At 36.4% G+C, this 14,876-nt stretch overlaps 1 protein-coding gene across 1 annotated transcript in view; it reads left to right on the top strand.

The window, feature by feature from the left end:
- Window positions 1-1,372: 1,372 nt before the first annotated feature.
- LOC139142201 (DNA polymerase zeta catalytic subunit-like) overlaps window positions 1,373-14,876 on the top strand; it is a 62,563-nt gene continuing 49,059 nt past the window's right edge. Inside the window, 1 exon segment of the mRNA XM_070712060.1 lies at window positions 1,373-1,923. Within this exon segment, the coding sequence (XP_070568161.1) occupies window positions 1,785-1,923 (139 nt within the window). The 5' untranslated portion in view covers window positions 1,373-1,784.

Genomic DNA, 14,876 nt, shown 5'->3' with positions numbered 1-14,876 from the left:
TCACAGAGTTAACACAGGGATGGCGCCCATTTTGAATTGTAAGTATCGGTATATTCTGGGTTATATTTTTTCTCTTGTACCAAAACGGTGACTCCCAATTTTTATTCTTGATTCGGAAAAAGAGTGGTTGAAAGATCCATTATGGAGAGTTTGAGCAAAATTTTAAGTTTTTCACTTTCCAGCCTCTACCTCAACTTTTACACACTAGGCCTATGTCATTCAAAAATAACACTGGAATTCCGATCGATCCTCGACTTTGTGTTATTGTACATTAAAATTTCGACCAGCTATTAGGCCTATGACAAGGAAACTGAAGGAAAAACTGGATTTTTCCTGGCACAGACCTTTAGTGATGTACAAGTTATACGGAGCCGGTATTGTTTTCCTCTTTTTTCCTTATCAATTCTAGATCATGGAGGTATATTTTATACCTTCATGTCTCAGATTGAGATTACTGCGTAATACTTAGGTTTAAAGACAGCAAAATACATTCTCTTCTTTAAAGGGAGGCAGTTGTCGGAACTGCGCGTGTGCGATTTTCTTGTTTACAAACAATGTATTTCATGCATGATATCGAGATTCATTTTAAATTTTACGATATTCATTGTTAACAAACATGGTTTAACTTTCGTCAGGGACAGTGCTTTCATCAAACGCCAACGCACCCTAGACACAGTGTTTTAATACATCGGCCGTACGGGTCCCTCACACCTCGGAGCAGAGTTCCGACGACTGCCTCCCTTTAAATAGCGATTTTACGAGTACGTAGGGATAGCAACCCCGCACGTACAAGTACACATGTATAGGCGTGGAGTCTGTTTACTTTACTGATACTGGGAATGGAGGTAGCACTAGTAGCGGATCTATTTTCATCATACAATTCATCAAAGTGCATGTACAAAACAGCGAGACGTGTTCAGGCAGCTTTGGCATTTCCCCTCTGATGAAACATGCCGATTCGGAAGATGCTGGCAAGTCACTGCATCGTTTCGAAAGAACAAAATTGCTGAACCACACGTTGCTATTGTACTCTATTGTTTCAGTTCCTGCTGACCTAAATATAAAATTGCCGCCAAGATGTGCGCGAACATGTTCGGACGGGCACCTTAAGAACCCCTAAGCTTGCTTAAATTGTTTTGTAAACATCGTTTACCTGCGGACCTCAGACTTTAAGACTCATGATTCATTTACATGCATATATATCTGAAAATGTAATAAATTTTCTAAAGTTTTATTTTCCCGAACAAATGTAATGTTCAATAGCATATTTTTGAAATTATTTAAATCATATAAACTTTGAGTATTATTTTTTGGTTGGCTTAAGCTGTCTCGAATAGAGGTCCCATGCGCGATGACCTCAGCTGTGACCCCTAACTTTCCAATATGTCTGCCAGGTTGCATCGAAGCCGCGCGTAGGCTCGCTGCTTCAGGCAATACACCAGCATTCTCTAATATTTCGTATTCTCGCAACTGTATGTGAAACGAGCGGTGTGTGCATCTTGTACATGAGACATTGTTTCCACCTTCTTGCCTTCATTTCCGTGGAGAAAAGGTACCATTGTAGACAGTGTCTTTGTCCTATTTTGTTTAAAATACACAGCTCGTAGGGTCATCATATTTCGCGCTATCACGGTCTTCGTGTTTATAATATCATCAAAACGGAATACCAGCGAGCAACGTTGTTTTGTACTTTATCTATTTATGCAGACATTCGAAACGCCGTCCGAAGGTTTTGAGCCAGGAGGACAGATCCGCCGCCACCGGAAAGTGCATAAAACAGCGAAATGTTCTCCGTTCGCATCGTCACGGCCGACCATTATCTAGCCGCCCCCATCGCCGGCCTCGATGTATGCCACTCGGATTTTCGCGGCTGCGATACGAAGAAAGTTCCCGTAATTCGGATTTTCGGAGCAACTCCAGCAGGTTTGTATCTTTTCTTTGTTAGAACATCTCGGTTAAAGTCCGTTAAATCCACCGTACTGTAATAATTGTACGGTGTCGTGTTTTATTGCATGATGAATACGAGCAAGTGCTCGCAGTCGCTCGTAGTCTCAGCCTTATTTCATTGTTGACACCATTTGGGGCCTCTCCACTGATGTACTGCTACGGAGAAAAATACAAAAAAAACGGGATTTACTGGCAGAAAAAAATGATACAGATGTCTATTATATAAATACTGTGGTTAAAAAAAATGTTGTATCACGTAGCACTGAGAATAAGAGACGCACCCATCGAATAAATGACTCTCACAAGACATTTTCGAACGGAGTGAGTGTGGATGTGCATGAATAATTACTACACATCTCGATTTCATTTCTGTGGTGACCTATTAGTATGTGTATGGTTGTCTCAGTCGCAATGGTTAGTCTGTCTGTTTGGCTGCTACCCAGTATGGTATTACAATTTTCCTATACACAAATGTGTTGACAGAAAAATCCTAGTGCATGGCCATATTAGGTGAAATTTCTCCCTTCTGTCGGTTTTCCCTACAGCCATAGTACTTTCATTAGGACAATAATACAAAAAATCAACAAGTAAATTATGGTGATTGCTACTGTATAATGTTAATTTTCATCACATTGACAATGCTCTTAATTCCAAATTCCAAAATGCATTTATGGCTTTGTTTCTGGATAACAAACAGAACTTCTGTTGTTAACAAATTTTTTTTTGGTCAAAAATGTTCATTGATGTATTTTTACCACAAATGGTACACTTATGTAAACTATAATGACAAACAATTAACATTAACAAATTTTGATATCCAAATTTAGCCTTCGACATACATCCTAAATTTAGAGGCTATTTTTTAACAATTTGAGTTTGTAAATTAGTGAAAACCATTTTAACATAAATTTTGAAGTAGCATGGTTTAAGCAGAAGAAAATGTAGCATGTTCTGTTCTGATTCGTGTAAGTCTGTGTTTGCTATGATTGAGCGTGCATTTCACTGTAAACCAGGGTAAACATATGGCTTTTGATACATCTCATGTGTGGTATTTTTTCAAATATTCCGCAAATATGGCATGGATAATTGGATTTTTTTTAGTGTATATCAAAAGGATCACAAATTTTAAATTTTATTTATTTAGAAAATTAAATTGGAAAATATTGTAAAATTTTAAATATATTGCAATATTTCTAATAATACAAATTAGATGGATAGTTATGAGATAGGTCGCATAAAGTTCAAAGGTCAAAGAGCAGGTATGGATTAAATTTTAAAACCTCTAGTTGTGAAGAATTGAATGTGAGTGGATCAGGTGTTCTGCTAATTGCAAAGCTTTGTAAACGTGAATAACTGTACTCTGTTGCAGTCATTCAAAAAACTTCCCCTCCATTCAGCAAATGAACATCAATCCTGTTCGGTGACAGCTGTGACCTGTTCACCCCCATACCACAGTGAGATCACCCGCACGTCAATAGTCAAAACAATGGAAGTGTCTTATTGCACAGGGATTCAAAGGGATGGCCAGGTTGTATCCCTGTACTCTTGATGTGATCAGTCTGCATTGTTACATAATTTGTCTCCTAATTTTCAAAGGATAACAATACAACAAAAGCAACTCCAGTCATGTCACTTGATTATAATTACCAATGAAAACAAAATGATCATATTCTCACATTTCATTTATTGCGCGGATAAAGCCATTAAGTGTAATCTTTAGTACTGTAGTCAAATGTAATGAGTTCTGTGTGTTCTGAAGACCTAGCAGAGTTTACAGGTTACAATGCTTGTTTGATAATATTTATAATTTGTCAGATATACTGGTAGTGTCTTTTTCACTATTATGATTTCACTAAAAAACATGTTAGTTTCAAAAGGGGGATATAAAATTTGAAATTTTAGCTGTTTTGTATCAGTAAAAAAATTTTTAAAGATAAATTTTACCAAACTATGTCTACATCTTCAATGGAATCAGACAGACTTGCAAAATATTCACTCATTGTTGTTTGTTTTATTGCAACCACAGATGTGTAGTTAAGCCTTTCTCTCAAAGATGAGCTTGACAACACGCTGGGAGGCAGAGGTCAAAGGTCAAATAAACTTTGCCCTCACATTCTTTTGTTATTCATTTTCTGTTCACTCAGTGAAAGTTTCTTCCATTTTTTTATGCTCAGTGTGGGAGCTGTTCAAACCATTTATCATATTTGTGACAAGGAGTAATTGTTTCCAGTTCTGAAATGAAAAAACTGTCAAAATAAGTTACCATGTTGAAATGAATAACACAGGTTTCAGATTTGCCATGATTCTTTCAATTCCATGGCAAATTTTATGCATTCAGTCAGTAATTTCTGTTTTATCTCTACAGTTTTTTTTTTCACAATTTTCAAAGAAGAAATTTTATCTTCTGCTTGGCCACTAGATAAACCGTCTTTTCCAGATGCCCTGTGATCCTGTAGTTCCTCTTTCCAGCTAAGCAATCCGGTTCCATCTGTCGACTCTATTTTACCCAAACCGAAAAGAATTTTGGGTCATATTTGAAGATGCTGGTAGTAAATAATAATTCTTTGACAAACACATTCCTACTTCTGAGTGGAAACATTTGTTTCCAAATTTTCATAAACTATCTGTCTCTGGGTGTGTACAAAGCAGGATTACGGATCCAGTACCTATGCCCCTTCTGTGGGTGTAATTGAAGTGGCCTTGTAGAGAGATTAGAGTTTTGGAATAACAGCATTGACAATTTATTTGAAACTAGTTCCAGTGGCCACCCAGACTGACAGATTCAGTTGTGTATGGGTGCGCTGCCATCTTTAACCCTTTACCTGCCAGACAGTATCACTTCCCCATCTGCCAAGTCAGTAAAAAGCTCTATTGAGCCAAAACCGTATGTATTTTCACGCAATTGGCTTAGTATGTTATAGCAGCTTCTTTAGTCTGTAAAAATCATGTTTACAGTATCTCTGTCTTCAGGGACCTTCAAATCTTCAAGTCTTTGTTAAAAATGCACCATATGGGACACGTTTTGCTTTACTAATTTATCAAACTTTACCTGATGGTGAAATATGAACCTGGCAGGAAAAGGGTTAACCCTGACCGCAAGGTAAGGCAACTGCAAGGTAAGGTAAGGGTTGGAGTTAGAAGGGAGGACCATACCTGACATTTCAGTCTACTGATCACTGGGAACAGTATCAATGCTCACCCTGTGATTCTGCAGTCTGGCAGGGTAGTTTTACTAATTGCCAGTGCGATACAATCTGATAAATTAGTGTATTCCATTGAGACGAGCAGAATGGGGAATACGCTTGTTTGATGAGACAGGTTTCAAACTTTCCACTACTTAAGTTTGATATATGTGACAATCTTAAATAGGTTGCACTGACTGGTGTAGGTTAGTCCAATGTGATAAGATTTCTTGCACCATTCATCCTCCACCAAAGTTAAAGATGATGATGATGAACATCAGAGTTCTCCACAAGGGGATTTTTAGGGGTTGGCCAGCCCTCTGTTTTGGAGCAATCTATTCATATGTTAACTATACAAATGAACACATTTTCGCAACAAAAGACTATGCAAATAAGCATTGATATGTAAATTGGCTGCTCCTCTGTTTTTAAAAGCAGTGGAGAACACTGTCACTGAACAGTACAACAGGCAAAATTCAACAGCAAATCGGACATGGCCTTCCGAGCTGCTGCACACCAAATTGCACATTGACATAAACAAGGTAACAACTACAACTTTATCCCTTGATTTTGAATATACAGAATTCTTCACTAAGTTTTAAAAAAAAATCACCATGAAAAGCTTCTGTTTTGTGCTGACCATATAGAAACAGACTTACAAGTAAAAGAAAAAATATTGCAACAAAAAAATAAACTTGACAGGACCTGGACCATTTGATTAGCTTTTAAACTATCAAATTTCACACTTGAAATTGAAGAATTTCTTCATTTGCAGTTGAATGAGTAGGTTAATTTTCAGCAAGCAATGGCCATAGCTATGTGATATTTACTGCAGGCACTGTATCCGCAGGGCTAACAGCTGTTTATTCTTAGGTACACGTATGATGCAAACTCAACCATATCATTAAAAAAGAACAGGCTTTATTCAAAAATCTTTGGATAATGAAAGAAAAAGAGAAATTCTAAATTTCTGAAATAATGTTGGCCAATGATTGCTTTCACGACTTGCCCACAAACAATGAAAAAAAAAGAATGGTCTTAATTTGTTAAAATGACAAAAAAATTTTTATTCCCAAAATTGTTATCATTGCATATTCATAAAATTACTGTTGTAACTATAGTTAGGATTTGCTTCTTACATATTTTTTTTGTAATCAGAGAGAAATATGAGTGACATGGAAGCTACTGTGAGCTGCTGTATTCTGTGTGAATTTTTGTTAGCTGAGAACATGTACTTTGTAAGTGAGGTAATTGTATTGCGGGATGTTGATTGCCCTCAATAGTATTGTCATGTCAGTCACATAGGTAGTATTCAATGGCCCAGGTTAGCAAGATATTTATTGTTAATAATAATATGATGTCAGGAAATTAATGAGGAATATGGAATTGAATCATTGACTGTGTTGTGTGTATTGTTGAGTGGCATTCAGAAACGAAGTTGCCGAGAAACCCCTCCTACCCCCTCCTAATTTTGTGAAACCAATTTGAAGCAGCCATAAATGTCCTGTAGATCTCTGTATGACAGACATATTACATCAAACAAAGTAATTGCCAGTCATCTTTCATTGCCAGCCGACATAATTCACTATTCACAGCCTTCACACCTGTTTGCCTCATCATGAGTCCAGCCCCCCTGGATTGAAAAACCACTTCAATTGGGTCAAACCACTACACAAAGAAGCTGTATATAGCTTTACAAAATATAATTAGTGCATGCGTTGGTGGGATTAAGAAATTTGTGAAAAAAACAGGAGAGTGATGACAATGAAAATAGGTCATCTGGAATGATAAATGCTTAATTGTTGTCAAACAATGGAAGATAGTTTGCTGTGGGTTTTGCCATCAGTAATCATGTTTAGCTCGAAGAAGTGTATACTAGAACGAAAAGATCAACTGATATTTCCTGACCCATTCCAGTATTTGCTATTGATAATTTATATAGATAGTCCATATAAATCACTAATTTGTCGGAATGACCTTTTTGAGTTTTATATACTTTGATATCATCTCTGAAGACAAAAAAAACATCAATGTATCACCTTACATATTGATTTCATCAAATCAGATTCTCTTCGATTATTTGTATCCATCAGTGCGGATTTCTATACTACTGGATTTCAGCAAATTTCAGAAAAGCTGAAATTTTCTTGTGATTTTCAATATGGCATCAAACACTGGCCCAACAGTCTGAACAGTTGAAGGTAAGAAGTTTGCCATAACCGTGATACTGATGACGTGTGAAAATATCCAAAACCAGCGTCGATTAGAGTTCCACGCTGAGGATATGCCTGACTGTTCGTTTACATTTTTAGGAACAATATTCAAACAATATTTACTACAAATGCTGTGTATCCAGCGTGACCTGACATTGCACAGTTTTTCAACGTCTTCTTCCCATTTGCCTCAAAAGAAGTTTTGTTTTGCTGTAGAAAATTGACTTATATCAAGGTTGACAAAGGGCGGTCGGAGACACTCCTTTCACTGCAATGGTTTGGCCCAAACGTATTGTTATCAATGGTGATTGTGGACCATTTACAGGAAAATTGGGGGTTAACAGGTTAAATTGCTACAGGTGAATTTGGAATCAGAGAAAAACAAGAAAGTCCAGTGGTTGTAGAGTGTACATTGTACGGTTAACCCTTCTGTCCTCGTTTTCCAATGTGTAGACCCAGTCAGCACCCTGACACTGTCTGCTTTGTTCACTTTCACTTTCCAAAAAAATCTGTGAGCAGCTGCTTTCTTGCTTATAATTTTTAATCCGCTCTTTCAATGAATTTCACAGCTATTTTACCTGATGTGATATCGACTTTTGAAGAGGTGAAGATGGAGATTTTCATCCGCATTGTTTATGTGAAAAAAAAAATGTATGTGGAACCATGGCTGTTAAAGAATCAATTTGGGCATTTAGTGCTGGTGTTACATTACGTGAACTGCAATTGTCTGTGTTTTTGATGTACATGTAGTGCACAAAAGGCAGTAATTGTAGGGATTTAGGTCACGTGACATTTGTGTTGAACGTACGCGTTCGATGCAGGTCTAGTCCGAACTTTCGTGTTAATTCTTAAATAGACCAAATAATCAGAGAAAATGAAACTGTTGTGTTGAAGATTATTATTTTAACTTCATTTTGGGAAATTTTCACTTTTGTACTACGATAAATGGCAAAACAGCACGACTACAAACTCACGCGTACCGGCGATTTTGGCGTCCATTATGAGCGTTGTGCCGTGACCTCAAATGTCCCGCGAAGGAGATCGAACATATAGCTCTTTGATAGGCTCTCCGCATGACTTATTCTGATCGCATCACTATTTTTTAGGGTTGGTACGAAAGTAGAGATCATGGGCTTCATTTTGAGGGGGCGAACGTTAAAATCGGCCGAGAAAAACTCAATCTGTGATCAAACTTTGTGTTTCGTTTGTGTTTTTTTGAAAGAAAATCTTGATTTCCTTAAACGTTCGGCCCCAAAATTAATTTTATGATAAATATTAATTGTAATTCTGCAATAATTACGAGTCTGACGATGCGAAAAATGATGCTTAGGCCCTTTTTAGCGAGTATGGTTTCACCCGAACTGTACATCCGGGCACTCCCAGGAATAACATACAAGTAATCGGCGCTTCGCCGCATGTTCTGTGTCAGGAGGTCTAAGCTGAGTTCCGACGTTCATGATTTTGCAGCTTGATTTGTCTGATTTCTTATCTATAACGCAAGGATCTAGAGAAATATATTTACCCTTTCAAACGTTATCTTGTTCGAAGTAGTTTGACTTCTGGGTGATATTTTCGATAGACACTGAGAAGTTGTCAAGCCAGCACTGCACTGCAGTGTACAACTGTAGGCATACGCACGTGCACCACACTTTGCCGATACTATACTGAAATTTTAGTTTCGATCTTAGTTCCCGAGAAGGGACTATTTTGGTTTTCTCTGAAGAACAAAGCCATAGATCATTAATTTGTTCTTTCCTCATTGATGGTGTCCCTGACTTTGGAAAAGTTGTATTTATACTGGTTGTATTTCGGACCGCTGACTTCGACATGTTTGAGGGTCTATGTTATTTCGGGGGCAGCTTAACTTTACATCCAGTTAAATGCAGTTGTTCATTCTATAAATGCGTGTTGCTGTTTTACGGCATTGACAAAGGGTTGAGAACGAAGTTTTTTTGACTTTTTGGAAAAGTTCTTGTAATTGTTTTAACTTAAAATCTACATTAATCAGACATATTTCATAATCATTTAATAACAGTTGTAATCACACAAAAAAATTTTAAAAAATTTCGAAGTTCAAATTAAAAAAAATCTAAAAGAATTTTTTGTTAAATTCAAATCAAGTTCTAAAATGTCACAGGTATCATTTGATTGTTTACAGGTATTGTTGTTTATTTGTTTACCTTGTAAATATAAATCTAAATAACTGTTTTCATATATGCAAAGTAAATATGATGGAATATGATTATCATATTTCTGTTGATGTTCACAATACATAATGCATACAGCGATCAATGTCACAGGTATCATTTGATTTTTTACAGGTATCGTTTATTTGTTTACCTTGTAAACAGCATTCTAAATAACCTTTTTCATTTATAAAAATTAAAAACCATTGAACATTTCGTCAGCAATATCCACAAAAAATTTCATCAATTTTCAGTAAGAAATGCTTGAGTTATTGCCAAAAGCACAAGAAATTACAGTTCTAGTTTTCTCAAACAATGTTCAAAATGGGGTCACCTGGTGGTTATGATAACTACAGGTGTCTACCATGGCATAATTTCTAATTGGGAAGAAGTTTTTTATCAAATCAACAGGACATATCTCTGCATGTACTGAACCGATTTTCATCAAACAAAATGCAATCAATTGGTCTTGAAGAGAGCTTTCTTTTGATATATAATTTATTATTATTGTAGCTGTCTATCAATTTCATGTAAAATCCCTAGTAATTGGACCATAGAGTGCAATTCCTTTCAGTTGTCATGGTTGTGCCTGAAGTACTTGGCCACACAGAAGAACAATCATCAAAACAAAAGAGGGGTCAAAGTTCAAAATGTCATCAATGTGTCTGGAACACTATGCCCTGCTATCATGTTATTTTTTTTTCTCTCTCTTTTAAACTTGTACTTCATTCATTGTTTTCAAAAAAACCTTGATAAAGAATTTTTATTATATTCTTGAAGCTGATAATTATTTAGGGAAAATTAATCTTGAAGTGAGTCATGAAAAAAATTTAATTTGAAAATCCTTCCATTCTATAAAATGGCATTTGATTGTCAGACTCTTCAAATTCCTTTTCTGTCAGTCCAGCCATTTCATCTAAAATTTTATGGTTGTACACATACAAAATGGTTATTAAACCTTGAATAAGTGCAGTAAAACATCTCTATTTCATAATTTTCAGTGACATCCGCACATATGGTAAAGTCTGATTTTTCCATCTTGTACAAAATATTTACAATTATGGACACTGACAAATTATTGTTGGTTTGATTTTTGATGGTGAATTCCTTGTTATTGCGGAATGGCTCCGTCTGTCTGTCTGTGTCACCATCGGGCACAGGAAGTATGAGATCTTTCCAGAGGTTAATGACAGTTTAACCCGGATTGGGAGTAGCTTTATGATTCTTTCAGGTATTCCTTGCCAGTGAAAGGGATAAGTTAATGAAAAACATATTACCTTTAATCAAAAGAGTGCGACTGTCAGGTGGTGCAGAATTACCAGAGTTGGTTAGTTTGCGCTCTTTGCGCAATGACTGTGCTATGCCGCAGCAACATGAGAGAAAAATTTGTGGTGAGATTTCGACCTCAATTAATGGCAGAGAAATATTGCCCTCAGTAATCATGTATTTTAATGGTATTGTGACTATGAGATACACACACACAGTACTGTGCTCAATAAATGCGCATTGGTACCTTTCAGTTTCAGTGAAACCTAATATTAATGGCACAACAACATGAACAAGGGGGGATTTTGTGCCATGATGAATGAGTGGTGTGTAAATAAAATGGAAGCTTCTGGTCTTGTCACATGCTATTCATCACAGTCTGCTCTGTTGGACTGGCAGAGAAGAATTCAAATGTATGACCAGACTCTGCACACATTTTAATTTTGCCTTTTTTTGTACTGTTGTTCCACATCCAAACGGAGTTCTCAGTGAACACACACTGAGAAATTCAGTGAATTTTTCTGTACTCAACTGTCTGAAAAGCAGGGTACAACCTGTAACTTCTGGCAAATTTTACTGTGGTGATATTTTTACTACCGTATGTGTGAGAAGCGATCATGGCGTTTAATTTTCCATGTTTCCATTCAATGTTGAATTAAGCAAGTGTTTGTTCTTTGCACACAAGTTGTAAAGTGGACATTATTTATGTGTGCTTAAGGAATAAATAACATTTATCACCACGGTACAATACAGGTCATTTGGTATGTTTTCTGTCTTTCGACCAAATAAAATTTTGAAAATTAGCAAGGACATATTTTGTAAAAGAAATTATCGAGAAATCCACAGAAAATTTACCGTTAGGCAAAGGTGTACTTTTTCATTTTAAAAATTTAAAAAAATGTATTGCAAGTCACATGGAAAATATATTGTGACCTACCCAGTGTAGACTGTGCAAAACTTTGTTCTGCATATCAAGATAAAATTTATTGAATTGCCTTATTTCAAAATATTTCCAAATGAATGAAAACTGTTTCAAAAAAAATCAGGTCACCTGGTCTGTAAAGAAATAATTTCTCAAGAACCTTGGGTTTGACATTTCTTGACATTATGATTGTCAAGAAATGTCAAGAGATTATAAAAATTTACCGACTGTACATTATCCAGCCAATGGAAAGTGCAGTACCACCTATTCAGCTGTCTTGACCCTTGATATCAGGGGCGTTACTGTTTCCTATTTCTTTGCTAAAGTGCCTATAGCGGCTGTTGATCATAGTAAAAACTGAGGTACATGCTGAGCACGTGTCCATCACAAATGTGCTGTCCCCTCCTGCCATTTCTGAATGCAATTTCTGTTTTTTGGAAAAAAATTCCCGCAGTGTTTATCATTCTTATCGTGATTATGTCGTACAGAAAATGAATCTATTCATGGTTATATTCTCCCACTGAGTGAAGCAAGTATGTTTTGCATGCGTCCTTTTTCATGACCCTGGGCACTCTCATCATTTAACCCTTTCACCACAATGGTTTGGCCCAAACCTATTGTTATCAGTGCTGATTGTGGACCCGCTCACAGGAAATCAGGTGTGAACAGGGTAACTTATCCTTCTGATACACGCAGTTTTCAAATGTAACATGAAAACAGAAAGCCTAGGGAATGGTTCCCCTCTTGCAAATCTCCCTCCTCTATTACAGTTCTACAGTCCAGGGTCTTCATGTACAGCTAAAGGGCTATTCCATTATCCACCAGTGGAAAGGGGTATGAAGCATTGCATTTTCATTTGATTGCATTCTAATAGGAAGAATCTCACAATAACCATACAATCATATCCTATCAAATAAAAGTTCTGACATTTTTATTGGAATAAAATCAAATACCAGCACGTTAGAAATCTGATTATTAAAACTCTACCTTATCAATTCCACTTCACTGGAATCCAGTCTTGACACGCTATGTTGATACAGTGGGGACAGATAAGGGACCATCAATCATGAAAGCTGACACACTATAATTGTAATTCCTTTGTTTAAGGGGGAGGGGGTAAGACCCCAATTCATTTTGTGAGCAGCAAAACTTCAGTAAGGATTCTGCTGTAACGAAATACACAAAATTGAAAAAATTTAAATCGTAAGAGATGAGTAAGAATGACAATGCAGAGACGGGACATGTATTCGTGTGCGGTTTTAAACATGTGGACTCAACCAAATGTGATTATACAGGTCCAACATTGTAGTACTAACTCCACATTCATCAAGAAAAAATTGGGACATAGTTTACAACAACCTCAAAAAACAAGAAAACATATTTGAACTCTGATAGAAGAATATAGACTACTTGGAACACTGAAAAAGAGTAAAAGTAAAGTTTTTTTATCATAATTCATATTCATGTTTAGACTTTGCACATCATGTCTGTAAAAGCCAAGTTCGTATTCTCTATACATGATAAAGCTCTGTTGGTAAGGGTCTACTACAACCCTTTTTACAGCATGGATGTGGTACAACCCCATTGCTTTGTATGGCAGATCAATCCATATTGAGGAAAACACGGGGGTGGAAGGGGTTAATCAGGAGTGATCGATATCAATGCAGTTGGATCATAGGTACATGCAACAGGCTGTTACGTGGTGTTTTACAGTGATCACTGCCATCAGATGGCACATTGAGGGAGGAGTTTTTGCATCAGCTGCTAGCTATGCTTTGTGACGGGATCAACATAGTCTGTATGCTATCTATGTAATACTGTACACAGTGTTCTCCACAAGGAGGATTTTGAGGGATGGATCACCCCTCTAGTTTTCCAAGTGATCTATTCATATGTTAATAAACATACAAAATACATTTTCGCAACAAAAGAATATGCAAAGTATGCATTGTCATGTAAATTGAACACCCCTGCTCTGATTGTCCAAGCTGTTGAGCATATTGATAAACAAAAAAAATATTCAAATGAGGTGTGCACGAAGTGCAATATTAGAAGCATTAGCCTCTTTGAATAAGTGGTGAACCAGCAAGAAATGGACTTGAGAAACTTATCTCGATGGAAACTGATAGTTCACTTTTTACCAGGTTCAGTTTTGTTTTAAGATACATTATAATACTTTTCTTGTCTGCAGCCTGTGTAGGATTCATTTGATTAAATTAAGTTTTTAACCATCATATTTTTGTGAAATTTGAATTTTCCCTTCAGAGATAATACCTAGTTTACCAGCCATCTTGTCTATATACATAGACAACTTTCTATTTCAAGGTACACATTTATTAATAGTAGTAGTGCAGACAAATATGACAAGATGTCGGGCAGGGAATTATTGGCAGGTAACAAACTGAGTTGTGAGAATTTCTGTGAAGTGAAATAATACAAATCCTGGTTATAATATTATTTGTGTAGTGCTGTTTCATTGATTCACAGTTGATGTCACTGTTCTGTTACTTAATATCACAGTTTGCAAAATTTGTCTGACATTGTTTCTAGACTTCAAAATTACTTTAAGTATAAGAATAGTGAAATTTACTTGTAGGTCCTTTGGTAGCTCGGCATTTCTGATATAAATCGTAATAATCACATGGCTTCAACTACCATATGGAGAAATAAACACATGCAAAACAATGTTTGTCTGAAATTCTGTCAGGAAAGCCAAAGTCACGACTGTGTGGCTATATTTAGTATCAAACCTATTAATAGTGATTATTGCTGTCACTTTTCCGCTCTTCACAAAATAGACAGTACTGGCTGAACTTTTGAGATATTTTTAATTATTTTTGATCTGTCTGTAAATGTAGTTTCTTTTCCTTCTTCCCAAATCAGTTTGAAATGTCTGATTTTCACCTTGTCAACCCAGCCTCTGTGTATGTATCTGTGTGTCTGTGTGGGGGTGCCTGTGGGTGGGAGTGGCGGTTGTTGTCCACTCGTATTGTTGACAACTGAATTTAGCCTGAATTAGACTAAATTAGATTGGATTAGATTTCCTTGGACTGAATTTGATTTCCTTTGTCAACAGTAACAAATTGAATGTTATAGTACACAATGCATCATACTGGAGAATTGTGTGGCTAGTACTCTGTGTTTCTATGTCTACGTTTAG

This window comes from Ptychodera flava, chromosome 10, assembly GCF_041260155.1.
Source record: "Ptychodera flava strain L36383 chromosome 10, AS_Pfla_20210202, whole genome shotgun sequence".
NCBI classification, from domain to species: domain Eukaryota; kingdom Metazoa; phylum Hemichordata; class Enteropneusta; family Ptychoderidae; genus Ptychodera; species Ptychodera flava.
The sequence above is the reverse complement of the archived record's forward strand: the minus strand, read 5'-3'. Positions and strand labels throughout refer to the sequence as shown.